Here is a 17500-nt window from a genome sequence, read left to right as displayed (position 1 = left end):
TAATTATTTTTAATAATAAAAGATTAACCAATTAATTAACATATTATTAATTGAAAGGATTATTTAAATGTTATAACATTTTTTACATTTGTATTTAATGATAAATCTTAGTTAAATTTTATACATTTTATTTTACAGTTAATTAAATGTATTAATTAAAAATTAACTAATTAATTTACACATTATAAATTGAAACAATGTCTAACTAACATATAATTACTTTAATAAACAAATTATAAAAAAAATCCCACAATACTTGAATAACAATTTATTAATCAAAATAAAATCCAAAGAGCTTTTGCAGGTTTAACAGGTTTACCAGAGCTACACTAAACATGAAATGAAATCTCAATTGTGTAAGAGCGTTTAGCATGCTGCAATACGTTCCCTTTAAATGTAAGTGACCTGCACGAACAATTTAATTTAAAGCCAATACAGCAGCACCCAACTGTAAACCAATACACTCAGGCCAACAGGTTTTTCATACAAGACCGCTGTAAACTGGTATATCAAAACAGAACAGGAAAAGCGGTACCTTAGAACAAAACCGTGTACTCAAAATTTGTTTTCACCCTGCTCAACCAATAACTGGACATAGCTGAACAATATTTGTGAGGTTCAGTAAAGCCAAAAGAGGGCATCTGTACTCTTGTTTAGTTTTCTCTATTCAAAGGGGATGCAATTTGCGTACCAGATAAGCAGGATATTGCCAGCCAACATAACAGAATAATTTTAGCCGACCTGAAACCAGCTTTAAAACATTATTCCATTAGCTTGGCTTTGAGGTTCTGAACCTTGTGACTTAACTTAGCACAGTCGAGACACAAGAAGAGTTTCTGGAACACCTCAAAGGTGCATTTCAGTTTTTTGGGATACTCCAGGTTAAGAGCATAGATCAGTCCCATTAAGAATATGCACCCCCTGGTTCTGGTTCCACATCCCGTGAGCACTTGGTTGCCCTCCAGCATAATCGCCACGGCTGCTTCTTCGGCAGTAGGTATGTGGAAGACAAGCACCTTCAGTGTCTGGTTGCTGAAGTCCTCATGATTACCCTTCATATGAAAAGGAAAAAAAAACATTTTGACAACAAATTATTATTTATTTATGTTTACTTTTTCTATTAAAACATCATCAACAGCATCAGTGCTAACAACAAACAAAGTTTTAATTAGTTATGGTCTTCAGAATTTTCTGTCACAAGAAACTTGTGAATATTACAAATATTACAGTAATACATATTTTGTGCAGGGTTTCTCCCAGCGCTTTGCTTGCCCACCCGTCAGGCTAAGCATCATGCCCCGCCCCCCTCCCCGACCCTACCGTGTCAGCTGACACGAACGGCGCAGCGAAACTAGAGCCCTCCATCAGCTGATACTGGTGAGAAACAGCAGCGGAATGTGTGCAACCAACCCATGCCCACTCTCACAGAGGAGCGCTGCAGGACGTATTGGAGTGCATCATTTTTACATATTTACAATCTGCTCAACCCTCTTTCTTCACCTCCTACCAACAATCTATCAGCTGACACCTTTGCCTCAATCTTCACTGACAAAGTGGCAGCAATAAGCAAACAGTTTACTCAACTGGCCACTCCTGAACATTCACTACCACAAACTCCTTCTAGCCCAGCCATCTCAAGCGCTACTGCTTCATTTTCCTCTTTTTCCCCTCTCACTGAGAACTGAGTGTCCAAGCTTCTCACGTGCAGCCGCCCTACTACATGCCCACTGGACCCCATTCCGACTAAACTGCTCCAAGCTATTGCTCCTACAGTAGCCGCAGCAGTCACACGTGTGATCTACGCTTCACTGACATCCAGTACATTTCCCACCTCTCAAGCATGCTCAGGTTAAACCGCTGGTAAAAAAAAAAAAAACCCATCTCTTCCTCCAAATCATGTGGAGAACTACCGACCCATCTCTCTCCTCCCTTTTCTGTCCAAAATCATTGAAAGGGTGGCTTTCAAGCAGATCACAGAATACCTCTCACAAAACTGTCTGCTTGACCCTTACCAATCTGGGTTCAAAAAGGGCCACTCCACTGAAACTGCTCTGTTAGCAGTGACTGAATCCTTAAAAGAAGCTAGAGCGACAGGCAAATCCTCAGTGCTTATCCTGCTCGACTTATCGGCTGCATTTGACACGGTCAACCATGGCTTCCTTCTGTCCACACTCTAGCATGGACATCACAGAGAAAGCAGACACCTGGTTTTGATCGTACCTCACAGGACGATCATTCAGTGCATCTTGGCTTGGACAATCCTCTACCGTGTACCATCTTGCCACAGGACTCCCCCAGGGCTCTCTTTGCCATTTGTACCACCACACTGGGTGAGATCATTCGATCACATGGCTTCTCCTACCACTGCTATGCAGACGACACTCAGCTCTATCTGTCATTTCCACCGGACGACCACACTCTCTCTGCACGATTATCAAACTGTCTCTCTGACATATCAAAATGGATGAAATCCCACCATCTCCAACTCAACCTCTCTAAAACTGAACTACTTGCCATCCCAGCAAAACCATCCATACAGCACAATATCTCAATCCAAAATGACTTCCTATCTCTGGCTCCTTCAAAGGCAGTTAGAAATCTTTGTGTTGTGATTGAAGAACACCTGACCTTTAAAGATCATGTTGCCTCTGTTGCTCGTTCATGCCGCTTTGCGCTGTATAACATATGAAAGATCAGACCATACCTAACACAACATGCCACCCAGCTCCTGGTGCAATCTACTGTCATCTCCCGCCTCGATTACTGCAATGCCCTTCTAACTGGTCTTCCAGGCAGTACTGTGAGACCTCTTCAAATGGTCCAGAACGCAGCGGCGCGTCTGGTCTTCAACCAGCCAAAAAGAGCACACGTCACCCCTCTGTTCATTGAGCTCCACTGGCTACCGCTAGCAGCATGCATCAAATTCAAATTGCTAACACTAGCATACAAAGTCCGAGATGGTACAGCTCCCATCTACCTGAATCCTCTTGCAAAGGCTTTCGTCTCGGCCCGGCCGCTCCGGTCATCACAGGATCGTCGGCTAGCAGTGCCTACACCACGCTCAGGACAATCCAGACTCTTCTCATGCATCGTTCCACAAATGTGGAATGACCTACCAAGCACTACCAGAACAGGGGCTTCCTTTTCAATTTTCAAGAAACTCCTGAAGACCCTGCTCTTCAGAGAGCATCTTCTTAACTAGCACCCTCCCTGCACCTGTCCCCCCCTCTACTGTCCACTCCCTGTTCCCTACTCTCCATGACTGATGTCAAGTTGTTGTTATTGTTGTTAGCCTCAAGGGCAACATGCCGATTATTACTTGTAAGTCGCTTTGGATAAAAGCGTCTGCTACATACATAAACAAACATCTTGTTATTTTTACATATTATTTTGAAATAACCCTAACCCTAACCCGGAAGTAGCATATGCTAACATGCTCGTAGTCTATTTTGGGAGATCGGCAAGACTCGTCGGTTATAACTGCCGACCTCCGATCACTGAAAAATATGGAGAAAAAAAAAAAAAAAAAAAACACTGCTCGATCCGATTTCAGAATTGGGACATCCTTAGTAATTGTCATACCTGTAAGTCTTGGAAGAGCTCCTTTTTGGGTTCCCCAAGGTAATCAATGAGACAGCAAATGACTGAATCCCTTCTTTTCTGAACAGTCTGGGCCTACAAGAAAATATGTTTTAGGAACAAGTATTACAAACATTACCACTAGTAATAACTATTCTTATTTTGCAGGATCAAAGACAAATGTATCAAACTTAAAAATATGCTATGTCAATCTTCCTACAGTACTGAATAGGCATTGGAAATATATATTATCATTTGTGCAGTTAACAAAATGTTCAGATGTATGAAACTACAATATAAAACTCACAACTGCAAAACAGCTACTTGAAATATTTGTACACACACACACACACACACACACACACACACACACACACACACACACACACACACACACACACACACACACAGCAGTAGTTCAGGTGGTAGAGTGGGTTGTCCAGCAATCGGAGGGCTACATGTTCAATCCCGGCTCCTGGCAGAGAATGCTGCTGTTGTGTCTTTGGGCAAGAAACTTAACCAACCTTGCCTGCTGGTGGTAGTCGGAGGGACCAGTGGTGCCTGTGCTCGGCAGGCCTTGCCTCTGTCAGTGTTGTATTGTTATAGCGCCTTAGGGGTTCTTCGACTCTAGAAGGTGCAATATCTAATACAGGCCATTCATATACACACACACACACACACACACACACACACACACACAAGCAAAACTCACCTCACAGCTGTTCAGGAAAGGTCGCATTCTGGTACCAGCAGCTCCTCCTTTGGTCCGCATCAGCTGCAGAAGTCGCTGGGTGTAACCATCAAGATTCTGCAAGAATGTTTCCTCCAAGGGAACAGCTGTTAAACGTTTGAACTCCTCTTTGATCTATACATTATGTGAAGTGAAAATACATATAAAATGAGTTCGAAACAAAACAAAAAAGATTAAAGATTATTAACTGAATATTCTTACTTGAGCCTCTGTGAACAATCCTGGCCACCGTTCCTTGACAACATGGACAGCAGGGCATTCGGTCACAATCTCCATTCTCCGTAGAGAAAATGTTTTGGCCATTTTTTCTGCAATCAACTTTGCATTGTTTCTCTTCTTTGTTTCTTCCACCAACTCAAGCCTCTCCCTCTCCAAAGTCTCCTCACTTTCTCCACTAGGATGTGGAGGGAGATAATTCACCTCGGCTTTCTTTGGTTTTCTCACATTTTTAGCAGGAGTGGTATTTACAGGTTTCTTCTTTTTTAACATGTTTACTTCCAATTCTGGGTAAGCAAACTTGCGTGACTTCAACATTGTGCGGTAATTGTGCATTTTATACTTCAGCCGTTGCTGCCAGCCATACATTCCTGAAAAGGACCCTGGTTCCTTCAGACAAGGAAACTTCTCAACAAGGGCTTCAACAACTGAGATTATTTGCACATTTGAAGGGTATGCTGTGTACGAGAATATGGCTTTGGCAAGGTCTTGCATTACTGCAGATTTTATGCTTGCATCATTGAAGTGTCTTCCAGATGTCTGGTGTATCATGTTTGCCTCAGCAAGTATCATTTCAATGTCTCTTGAAAATGTGGGGACTTTAAATCTAGCTGGCCATGGAGCAGTACGGAATGATGCAGGAAGAATAATGGTGTTGTTTGAGCTTGATGATCCACCATCATCCTCTGCAAGAGCCGAATCTTCATTTTCCTCTGCTGCAGAGGTGTGCATTTCACGTTCACTTGCAGCAGACATGTCTCCTGAGGTCGTTGTATGAGGAAGTCCCGATTCATTCAATGGAACAAAGTCAAGGGTGAAAACAGGTTCTTTTCTTACTAGCTTTACGGTGGCCATATCTTCCAAATCAGCAGTTGAGATGACACTGAAATATTCATTCCCAAAGTCTTTATCTTCATAAAGCAGCCCAAATTCGCCATGCAGTTGAAATTCTTCAAGAATCACTGACATAAGACCTTCCACAGTATCAGGAACTCCTGATTGAAGCTTCAACTTTCGAATGTCATGTTCAGCAACAATGACTCTCAATTGGAACGGCATTGTCAGGCTTATTCTATCAACAGCTGTGAAGACACACAAAGAGAAGATTTGGTAAATGAAAACATTTTCTCACATATCATTGATGTAGAGACATAACACTGTAATATAAAGTGTAGCTTACTCTGAAATGTAAATGAAATGCTTCAGGGACACCATCCGACCATTTCTTGTATTATATGCAGCCAAGGGGTATGCATCTGTTAGTTCTGCATGCTGAGAGATGCCAATTTCTCCAGTGGGCTCTACTTTAAAGCTCCTCAAGTGTTCATGGTAACACCCCCTCAACAGCTTTAGAACAAAAACAGGATTTTTGTCCACAATCAGGATTTGGATTATTTCTCCAAAGTCAGGCAGTCCCCCAGTTGACCCAAAGGCCAGCAACATTCCAGCATTGTAGATGGTGCCAAAGATTGTGATTTTGTTTGTCACACTTACAACCTCTGCCCTGGGAAACTTCTTTGAAAACGATTCCTTGATGTTGTCTTTGAGAATTTCTACTGCCACTTCAGTTGTTCTAGAGACAGACACCATTGGTCTGACAGTGTCCTGGATGTGATATGCAATCATTGATTGGTGTTTTTGGGCCATCGTCATAAGAATGTTCTTGAATGATCCTGATTGTCTCACAAGCCGTTTAAAGAATCTATGTTTTGCTTCAAAACGCATGGTCCACAAAGCCACAAGAGGTCCAAAAGCAGTTACAAGCCATGGATAGTGTTCAAGAAAGTGATGCTTTGGTTTAAGTTTCTTCCCTGGAAATGCATTCAAGTATCTGTAACGATGTTCACTGATCTTGCTGTCCATATATCCCAGTGTTTCATCTGTATGGACAGGAGCCATGATAAGCTCGACAACATCTTTCAAGGTCATCAAAACCTGCCACGCTTCATCATCCTCTGGAACTTTGTCTCCAATGATTAAGGGCAGTAACCGTAACAAGCACCAGTTTTCATGTGCATTTCCTCCTACAGACATTCTTGATGAAAAGGTCAAAGGAATGGCATGTGGACTGTTTGTTTTGTCATTCCACTTGTACGGAAACTGGCAGATGGCATCATTGAGCAACTGAAGAGAAAAGTATTTTTTTCTCATTAACTCTTCAAGACACAGTGCCAGTTCAAATGGTACAACCCCTTCAAGCAAATCATGTAAAGCATCAGGGGGATAGCCAGACACTGCATGAAAATGGCTCAGTTGTTCAGTGAGTGGGCACAGTCTTTTCACACCACAGTGATGACCTTCAGTGGTGCCAGACAAAGCAGCTTCAACATGATCCATGTAACTGTCTTTAGTTCGCAAAGGAAACATTCCTGTCCTGACTTCATACTCCTGGATTTGTGAACGATCTCCAATGCAAAAGCGGCAATAGTGAGAAGAAGAAAAGCTTTCAACAAACCCACCAATGCAGTGAGCTCCAAGGTTATCAGCAACAACAGCAAATACCGTTCCTTTGACAACTTTTCCCAGACTTGACACAAAAATGCCCTCATTTTCAAAGGTTTTCAAATCTTTCAGTAAAGGCTCCAGCACTTTTGGGTATCCATATTGCTTGACATCATCTGCCTTACAAAGAATGGCCAGATGAATTGAGTTCAAAGTAGATCGCAAGGTAGCAGGAATGTCTGCAAACACCCAGTACACAGCTGTGACCTTATGTTTCTTGCGGGACGTCCCAAGAGGGTTGCAGACTTCAAAGTCATCTGTGTAAAGAATTAGTGGTAGTCTGAGTTCCTCTCCAGAAAAAAACTCATTTTCTTTGAAGACGGATCCATCATGCAATGATCTGTAGACGTTGGAAGCATTTGATTGCTTTTGATTCTGCAAAATTGTCTCTTGAATGTTTTTTGTGTTCAGAAGTTGAGACAATAATCGAAGAACTGGTACATACTGGAATGTTTTTTTCTTGCTGCTATCTAAGATGAACTCAACTGGCTCAGTAAATGACAACTGCTCTTTCAGAAACTGATTTCTTTTATAGCGAGTACCTAAGGGGCCATCCACTGCTAAGGCAGTACAGAAAGGGTTTAGCTGACAAATGTCCTTCACAAGCTCTGCAACTACTGCATCTTCAACAGTGCAGTCATGCTTCTTCAAAGTGTTTTCTATAATGTTTTTTAGAACAGGTTCAGATGCAGATGATATAAGAAAATGAAGCTCCTCCATTAGTTAATTTATACATGTGTTAGACACATTGAAAATGCATTCTAATTTGAGGAGAAGCAAACCCATTTTCTCAATAATAATTTTGTCCAAGTCATGATCTTCTTCAAGGATAGATTCACAGTAATTTTCATTTTCAACTGATGTACTTTGTTGAGATGTTTGACTTAGGATGTTCTGGAAAACGGAAGTCTTGAAGTCCTGCACAGAATGTGGGTTGTGTTTCCTGCTTTTATGACTGTGATATGTTGTGTAAATATTTGTCTTAAAATTACATCCTTGGAAAACACAAGAAATTGTCTCAAAGTTTTTCAGATGGCCTCCCAGATGTTCAAAATATTGTCTCTCTGTGTTGAAACAGCATGAATTGCACACCAAGCACTTGAAAGTGTTGACTTGGTCTGCATCAATTGTCTCTACATGGTAGCGGGTACAATGTGTCCGTAATGCACCCCATGTCTTAAAGGAGCAAGGGCAATCAGAATGAAGACAGGGTATTGACTGGGCTCTACCAAAATGCCCATGTTGTAACCTATAGTGTTTTAACAAATGTGATCGTTTTGATGATATGAAACTGCATATTTTGCACATCCAATTCATTTCCAATTACGGACATTTGGTGTTAGCCGGATATGGAGTCAATGTTCTGTTATGATACCTGCGTATCCTTTCTCCTATTGTAGAACAGCCGACACAGATGCTTCTTACTCTAGTCAAAGGTTTCTTTGAAATCTTGCTGTAAAAGAGAAAGAAAGTTGGTATTAAAACATTTTAGGGTAAATAAATTATTATATAACAGATTAAACAGTGCATGAGATTACTGGTGTTTTAAATCACATTACCAACATCAAGGTCATGTATCACACAGTAGCCCTAGTGGGACGAACGGATCTGAGCTTCCTAAAGTGAAGGGTATCGTTGCAGACCTGGAAACCGCAGATTCAGGCTGACCTCAAGATTCAGGCTGAATGCACATTCAAGTTTCTATTGTTTTTAAGACAGTGACCTGTAAATCGGTTCTTGTCAGGTGACGTATTGGGTGCTGTAGCACGTTGCATGATGGGATAGCTCGGTGTATAAACAAAGGAAGCTAGATTGCTTTGTGAGCTTATAAACATGCTGAAAATGGTACACTCCTATTTTGTGAAGGGCTGCCACGCTATCTTCACAAGAAGGCAAAAAAGTAAAATGTTGGCTTGAGTCACATTAACTGGATTTTTTTTTTTTGTATTTGATTGTTTATTTTTTTGACAGAGAAATCTGAAGGCTGTTGGGTCATTCTGACAGACAAGAATTACCCCCGTGTATACAAGTGCACAGACATTTTAAACGTTATGCACAGAGAACATAGTGGAAGTAACAAAATCTATCAAGAAAAGAACATGGGAAGCTTTTCTTGATTATCTCAGACTTGGACACCCTGATCAGTGCAACTCAGTGCTGAGGAGCTGTTGAGAGCAGCTTGGAGCATCTGTTGGGTCACAGCCCAGCAGCAGAACCAAAACCAGAAAATGCAGGTAAAATGTTCCTGCTTTATGTTAAATTGTTTAATTGTAACATTAATTTGTTACTGGACACACTGGTCGGCTTACAAAACATGAATGTAAATAAAATTGTGAATTTTTATTTATTATCAGAAATAAAAATGAGACAATTTTTTTAACTGTCGGCCAAGGGCAGCACCTGTGTTAGTGGAGTAATGTTTCTGGATGGCTACTTTTAACTTTTACTTGATTATAAATATGTTGAAGTAGTGCTAGCTTACTTAACTGATATATTATCAGCAGTAATGAAAGCATCTGAGCTCCATTTATTTCCTTTGAGGTCGTAAAGATCTAGTTATCGATTGTAAACAATTTCTGAAAATTTAAGTAGAAAAAAAATGTTTTTCTCAAACAAAAAATAAAAACCGAACTTTTCGCCGTCCTCTGATATCTAAAATTAAAAACCAGGGGGCGGCGCGGTCTCAGAAATAGAAGCCAGAATCTGCGGTCTCCGGGTCTGCAGCGATATACTACTGGCATTAACATGGAATTTTAATTGGAAAAGCTAAGAGATTTTGCAGCGATTACATATATTTTCTGTATCAGTACCCACTGAACGTTTGAGGTCGGCTCTAAAGCGGTACCGTGCCCTAGGTACCCACGTGCCACGAGTCCACTAGCTAAAGTTGCTAACGTGCAGGAAATAGCTCCCTCCCAAGCACACGTTTCATACACCAAAACGTAAAATAAATACCAATTCTAAATCATTATTCATCAGTAAATTGGATCTAAGTGGGATAAACCTTCGGGGACAACTCGAAAAGGCAGACTCCATTTATTTTATAATATTTTAATGAGAAGCGCATGCTATTTTTGGAATAACTTTTAGCTAACAAACCCCAGCAAGTTGCAATATAGCCTCGTTGTTGCCGCAGTTAAGTGTAATCAATATAAAGTCTACTGAACCAATTTTAACAAAATATTACCAAACCTTTGAATTTCTCGACATTTCCTCAGTCCACGAACTCAGTTTTGTACCCATTTTTAGCCGTACCTGCGTCATGGTCTGCGTGCATGACCAAGACAGAGCTAGTATTGCGCAATAGCCTAGCAAGACGAACGGAGCCGAGCTTCTGTCTTATCAGGCACATTTTATTGGGAAAGCATCGAGGTTTTGCAGCGAAAAGATGTATATTTTCTGTATCAGTACCTATCAAATGTTTGCGGTCGGTTCTAAAGTACCGAGCCCACGTATTACGCGCCCACTAGCTAAAGTGGCTAACGTGCATACCAGAAAATAGCCCCCTCCCAAGCACACGCTGCATACACAAAAACGCAAAATATCAATACGAAACCAATTATTCGACAGTTAATTTCATCAATATGGGATAAACTTTCGGGGACAACTCGAAAAGGCAAACTCCATTTATTTTATAAGATTTTAATGAGAAGCGCATGCTATTTTTGAAATAACTTTTAGCTAACGAACCCCAGCACGTTTCAATATAATTCTCGTTTTTGCCGCATTTATTATTACAGACGAAGTTAAATCTAGTATCCGGAACAAATTTGTGAAAGTCTGTTAAATACTTGCTGACTACAAGTCTTGTGATTTCTCTAAACTTCTAAACCGTACAGGCATACCCACAAACAATGATAAAATACAAAAACTTACCTTCTCTGGCTGCGCCACCAGTCGAAATGAACCGTCCCTCCTCCGTGGGAGGAGGTTAAGGTTAAGTTCAATCAATACAATTGGGTTTTGTTGTTAATGAAATAAAATAGTTATTCCGGTTAAAAAGAAATCATTGTGCTAAACTAATATTTTGGTTAAATTTTAATCATTACAATTGGGTTCTATTTGTTAATTTAAAACAATGGTTATTCCAGTTAGGATACAACATATTTTTTCCATTTCAGTCTTTAACTTATTTATTTTGTCACATTTTACATGAAGTTTTGGGGTAATATTTAGCATTGAAAATAATCTGTTTTTTCAGTGCAGCGTTCTCGTCTTTTCCGACAGTGTGAGCCATTTCTCTCCAAGAATAATTAGCAACATGTTGATCACGGTGATCTCTGAGAGCTGAATCATACAAATGTCTGTATTTACAAACCTCTGCCACACTAGTTCTTGCCGGTCCGCCATGTTTTTCCACGTCCGTCCGTCCGCGTGGTTAGAAAATTTCCGAGGTGCGTGTTGCGGAAATCTTGGGCCGTGCGGAGGCGCGGTGGAGGGGCGTGGTTGTTAAAATGACGCAAAATGACGCAACTTTTCCGCGCGGAGCCGTGCGGACCTCGCGGACGCGTCAAGCATAAACCAACCATAAGTCAGGCATGTCGGAGCTAAAATGTGTCGAGTGGTGGTTCTGGAGGACTGGGGTTGGTGACCCCTGCTTTCTGGCCTCCCTTTAAACTCGCTTTCCTCTGAGTGTCTGACCAAAAAAGAAACAATCACCTGAAAGTGTCTGAATATTTGCTCACTGAGGTAAATAACCTAAATCCTGGTTAGAAACCGAGAAGCCGATGGAGATCAGGAGAAATGTTTTGATGAGGCTTCAGGCTTATAGTCGCACTGCAGACATTTTAGCTTCATAGAGGGCTATAAAACTGAACTGAACTGGAATGTTTATTATGGAAAGTGCCTTGAGATGACTCTTGTCGTGATTTGGCGCTATATGAATAAAATTGAATTGAATTGAATTAAAACATGACCACAAGAAGAAAAAGAGCTCTGGATGAGTCAAAATTTAGTTTGCAGGTTCTCATTCTGAATGAGTCTGAGCCAGAAGCCCACAGATAACAAAACATATCGGTTTACAGGGATAATTAGACAAGTACAAATTAGTGGCTAAAGGTTGTTTAGTGTTAATGATCTCCTAAAATCAATCTGTTCCTAAAAATACAAACACAACATGACTAGAAACCTCACGCTCCTACTGAAAATATCCCCGAACGCTCCTGGTTTAGCAGTGAAATGGTGCTTTCTGGGTAAAACTGCCAATGATGTCAGGCTTTGTGAATCGTGTGACCAGTTTAGAGCTCAGCCGGTGGCGTCCTGCAGGTTCGTTGGGAAACTGGCCGTTCACATAAAGTAGTGTGACATGAGGAGGACAATTTCATGAGCAGCCTGATGTTTACCATCAGAAGCACATAACGGGCTCTTCAGGGTACGAACGGTGATTCGCTCCAAACTCGCCACAGATCGTCACAGTTTTAGTTCGTCGCAAATATCCTCGGTTCATTATCCTTTAGATTCCACCTTTTTACACGCCACCAGGCCAGTCCTGTTAGCTACGTTTACATGGGCACAAGTAATCTGAATAATGCCCAATCAGATCTGAAATAGTTAATGTAAACATGTCGATCAAAATATTCCGATCTGATACGGGCCGATCGGAACGAAATTCCATTCTGATTGAGAGAGGTGGCTTTGTCCGATCATCATTCCGATTGATGGCCGTGTACACACTCATTTGGATTCTTGGAGTAAAATAATGCCCACTGCGCAAGTGTGCAACTCCGGTGTGACGTTTGTAAACGCAGCTACTGTCTCATGACTTTATTCTAAAGCAGTTGTTTTAGAGACAATCTATTTCTGAGCCTAAACCAAGTCAACGAACGTGTTGATGATGAAATAGTTTAAGGAAACAGCATCGTCTTACCGTCTGGAAAGAGCCTGAAGTTAGAACAGTGTTTTGGTTTAAAGCAGAAATCCGTAGTTTTCATCCTTTTACCGTACCGTGTTTATTTATAAAGCACCATTTCAAAATAGCATGGCAGCTAACCAAAGTGCTGTACATAAAATAGCCAAATGCTTGAACAAGAAACACGATAAGAACAGGCAAAATTCAGAAGAACAAAGCATAAATAGTCGGAGATAAAAATTCCTACTAAAAACAATAAAATAGGAGAACGGTTAACAGCACTGTCAAAAAATAAAATAATGCGACGAATGATGAAACATTTGAAATGGCACAAATAAAACCAAATAAGCTACCAGATGGTGCGAGGTGCCAAAAGTGAGCAACTGAATCATAAGAACGGAATTAAAAAATCAAATCCGGTGCTGGACTTTCATGAAAAGTGTCACAGAGGGAAGGCAGTACTAAAGAAATGCATTTTCAGGGCCGACTTGAAACGCACACGGAGGGGCAGAGAGTTCCAGAGTGTTGGGGCTGCATAAGAGAAAGCACGCTCCCCCCGTGACTTGTACCGAACCTTCGGAACAACAAGCAGCAGATGATCTGCTGACCGAAGGGCACGGGTGGCAACATATGGGGTCAGCAGGTCCGTCAGATAGGATGGGGATGGGCAGTACAAAGCCTTGTAAACATAACAAGACCTTGAAGTTAATCCTAAATTTGACTGGGAGCCAGTGTAAATCTGCGAGTATAGGTGTGATGTGCATGCGTCTGTCGGTGTTGGTTAAAAATCTGGCCGCGGCATTTTGAACCTTCTGCAGTTTGCTTAGGGCTGAAGCATTAATCCCAATCAGGACAGAATTTGCAGAATCCAGACGTGAAGTAATGAAAGCATGAATGACTGACTCAAGATCCGGGCGTCTGAGGATTGACTTAAGACGAGTGATGCGGCGGAGTTGGAAAAAGCAGGACTTGACAGTAGCGTTGACTTGTGAAGACATTGAAAGATCAGAGTCCAGTTTCACACCTAGGCTAGTGGCACATGATTTGAGATTGAGTGGGAGAGTTGAGACATCTAAAGCACCATTCATGTTAGTGGGGCTAAAAGTCTGGCATCTGATTTGCTGTCATTTAACCGTAGGCAGTTTTGAGAAAGCCAGGATCTGACCTGGGAGAGGCATTCCGACATCAGAGAAAATGAGTGCTGTTGGCTGATTTGAAGGTAGATCTGGCAATCATCTGCATAAAGGTGGTAGTTAACCCCGAGACTTGCTAAAATCTTACCAAGTGGTAGCATGTAAATTGAAAAGAGTAGAGGACCCAGGATGGAGCCCTGCGGCACTCCCCATGGAAGTGGGACATTGGGAGAAGAGCTTTTCAGGAATTATGTCGGATTTTAGAAATCCATAAAAGTGATAACCTTACCCTGAACTGTGATTTAGGTGTTGACATGAATTTGGGTGGACATTTTAAATATTAAGTTACTGAATAATTATGATAGAATAATAATTGAACTTTATTTTAGAGGAGTATCTGATCCTCAGTGTCTGCTGGAAACAACTCTGGACCTTGAACAAATTTAGCTGGAGACCCCTGCTGTAGAGCCTCGTGCAGCATTAGCCAATAGCATTAGCCACCTGCTTACGTACTGATGTCAGTCACAGAGCGTGCACGAGCGTTTGAGGACATACCTTGGCAGATGCAGAGTTGGTGACATTTCTCTTGGACAAGAAAGTCTTTAAAAGAAATGTTAATTAAAACACAGAGTAACGTGAGAATAAGGTTTGGTTGAGTTTTTTTTAGATGCACATTGAATTTGTTGTTAGCTCAAGGATGGTTTAACAAATCTGCAGCATATGTCATGCTCGTATCTTGGCTGAGTAAGATCGGAAGAAAGACTGACCATTCTGACCTCATGCCAAGGCTACAACCCCATGGTGCATTCAGTGTCACCACGGCATGGTTATTTATGGTAAATGGTAAATGGCCTGTATTTGATATAGCGCCTTCTAGAGTCCTGGAACCCCCCAAGGTGCTTTACAACACAATCAGTCATTCACCCATTCACACACACATTCATACACTGGTGGGGATGAGCTACGATGTAGCCACATGTAGCATGTTTTACCAGAAAACATGCTAGAAGCAGCGTTGAGAACCTCTGGTTTATGGTGATATTTGTTCAACGTGAACCAGAAAGTGCAGAACCCCGGAGCTTGAGTGGACCTATAATGAGCAGAACCATCTGAGGTCCTGGTTCTGCCTGTGGACCATGTCTGTGTGTCCCAGTGGGATGAAGCCTTTGGAGACTAAGCTGCAAAAATAAATGAGAAAAAAAAGGTTTGAGAATCAGAGATCAGCTGCAGTCTCACCACAACACTCGCATGGAGAGTTGAACAAAAGTGTGTGTGTGTGTGTGTGTGTGTGTGTGTGTGTGTGTGTGTGTGTGTGTGTGTGTGTGTGTGTGTGTGTGTGTGTGTGTGTGTGTGTGTGTGTGTGTGTGTGTGTGTCTGTGTGTGTGTGTGTGTGTGCGCGTGCGTGCTTATTTGTGTGTTTGTGTGTGTGTGTGTGTGTGTATGTTTGTGTGTGTATGACTGTGTGTTTTTATGACTGTGTGTGTGTGTGTGTGTGTGGGTGCACATGTGCGTGTATGCATGTACGTGTGTGCGTGCGTGTGTGCATGCGTGAGTGCGTGCATGCGTATTTGTGTGTGTGTGCGTGTGTGTGCGTGCCTGTGTGTGTTTGTGCATGCGTGCGTGCGTGCGTGTGCGTGCATGCGTTTTTGTGTGCATGCGTGTGCGCTTGCATGCGTATTTGTGTGTGTACGTGTGTGCGTATGTGTGTGTGTGTGCGTGCGTGCGTGCATGCATGTGTGCATGTGCATATGTGTGGGTGTGTATGTGTACATGTGTGTATGTGTGTTTGTGTGTGTATGACTGTGTGTGTTTGTATGACTGTGTGTGTGTGTGTGTGTGTGTGTGTGTGTGTGTGTGTGTGTGTGCGCGTGCATGTGTTCATGCGTGTGTATGTGTGCATTCATGTATGTGCGTGAGTGTGCATGTGTGTGTGTGTGTGTGTGCGTGAGTGTGCATGTGTGTGTGTGTGCGCGCGTGCACCCACATACAAGAGGAAGTGGGTCACAGCATCTCTGGGGAGCCAATCTAGCTTGAACCTTCTCTCCATCATACATGTTTAATAATGGATTGTAACATTCTGAGAGGCCCTTGCTGTTCACATGTAATAAATAGGAATATGTCAATGAACACATAGTTGTAGGCCTGCTGTAGATCCCACACACCCGGCTAAACTGGGACCCTCGGGTGGATCGGAATGAACAAACTCGAGGAAATAAACATTTCATCCTAAAAGAAAAATGTCTTAATGAATCCAAAAACTTCATATTTCGTTTTGGAGTCAACATGTTTTATCTTTTTTGGTGCAGTTTACACAAAGTTATTTTATTATGTCTGATGTAAAATTGTTCTTGACTGATCAAAGAATTGTTTGTACATTAGATTCGTGTGTGTGTGTGTGTGTGTGTGTGTGTGTGTGTGTGTGTGTGTGTGTGTGTGTGTGTGTGTGTGTGTGTGTGTGTGTGTGTGTGTGTGTGTGTGTGTGTGTGTGTGTGTGTGTGTGTGTGTGTGTGTGGTCACTAGTATATCGGGTGGGGCTGTTTCTTCCCTGGCTGCCTGAGTAGAAAGACAAACGAGCACTTCTGTTTAATCTGTGTGAAGAGCAGCTCCTCCTGCCACACACACACGCGCGCGCGTGCACACACCTGAGATGCTGCGTGCTAATGGATTCAAACAACAGGCTCACACTTCTCACTCCTCCTGTGTTTGCAGTGAACTTGGCACCCTGACAACCAGCGTTTTATCTTTTTTTCTACTTTGCACATTTAGATGTTGCAGCAGGTTTTTCTATTTTTTTAGACTCAAACTCAGAAAAATTCAATAAAATTTGAAACCTGCTGCTGTAAAATCCCGTCAAAGGCACAAATATCAGTTAGTAGCATAAAATGTTAAAGTAGTTGAATCTATATTTTATGCCTGAGATGAAAGAAAGTGCTTTTCCTCCTGCAGCTGCGCTGAACAGCAGTTTAAAGTCTCGTAAATAAAACTTCAAACCAGCTCGTTTGTTGAACGCAAGGCTGATCTGGGGACGGTTCTCTGACCTGAGTCCGTGTAGCGCGGTCTGGCCAGGTCCCTGAAGTAGTAGATGAAGTCCAGGCAGTGGTCGTCCTGCACCTCTCCCTTGGAGCACAGGTCGGAGAGCAGTTCCAGCGCCTTTCGACAAATCTCATCCTCTCGTTCTGCAGGCATTGCCCTCCAGCATCCTTCTGATTACTCCTGCTGATCCCCCTCCTCTCTTTGCCACGCACGCCACACACTCACTCGCAAGCACGCACGCTATCACTCAGTCACATGGAGGCTGAAGCAGCGTAAAGACGCACGGTGGACACCGCGGCTACACCCCTGGAAGCTGGAAACGTGCTGCGCGCTCGACGCATCCGCGCAATTAACAGAAACTCGTTTTCACCCAAGTTTAGGTGAGTTTTAGTAAAAATGAAATAAAAAGCACGAACTGGAATAAACGAAGTGTGTAGA

The 17500-nt window shown here is 42.1% G+C and overlaps 2 protein-coding genes across 2 annotated transcripts in view; both read right to left on the bottom strand.

Annotated features, from left to right (window-relative positions):
- syt9b (synaptotagmin IXb) overlaps positions 1 to 17500 on the bottom strand; it is a 68171-nt gene that overhangs the window by 50342 nt on the left and 329 nt on the right. Inside the window, exon 1 of the mRNA XM_015965239.3 lies at positions 17068 to 17500. This exon is cut by the window's right edge and continues 329 nt beyond it. Coding sequence (XP_015820725.1) covers positions 17068 to 17215 — 148 coding nt within the window. The 5' untranslated portion in view covers positions 17216 to 17500. The remainder of the gene's footprint in view (positions 1 to 17067) is intronic.
- Positions 241 to 17057, bottom strand: LOC139069689 (uncharacterized). Its single transcript, XM_070550534.1, has 2 exons — positions 3583 to 17057; positions 241 to 1052 (listed from the first exon to the last, which is right to left on the bottom strand). Exon 1 carries the CDS (start codon positions 7766 to 7768, stop codon positions 5723 to 5725), a length of 2046 nt encoding a protein of 681 aa, XP_070406635.1. The 5' UTR covers positions 7769 to 17057; the 3' UTR covers positions 241 to 1052; positions 3583 to 5722.

The sequence above is a fragment of the Nothobranchius furzeri genome, chromosome 4, assembly GCF_043380555.1.
Source record: "Nothobranchius furzeri strain GRZ-AD chromosome 4, NfurGRZ-RIMD1, whole genome shotgun sequence".
NCBI lineage: Eukaryota > Metazoa > Chordata > Actinopteri > Cyprinodontiformes > Nothobranchiidae > Nothobranchius > Nothobranchius furzeri.
This window is presented reverse-complemented; position numbering and strand designations above follow the sequence as displayed.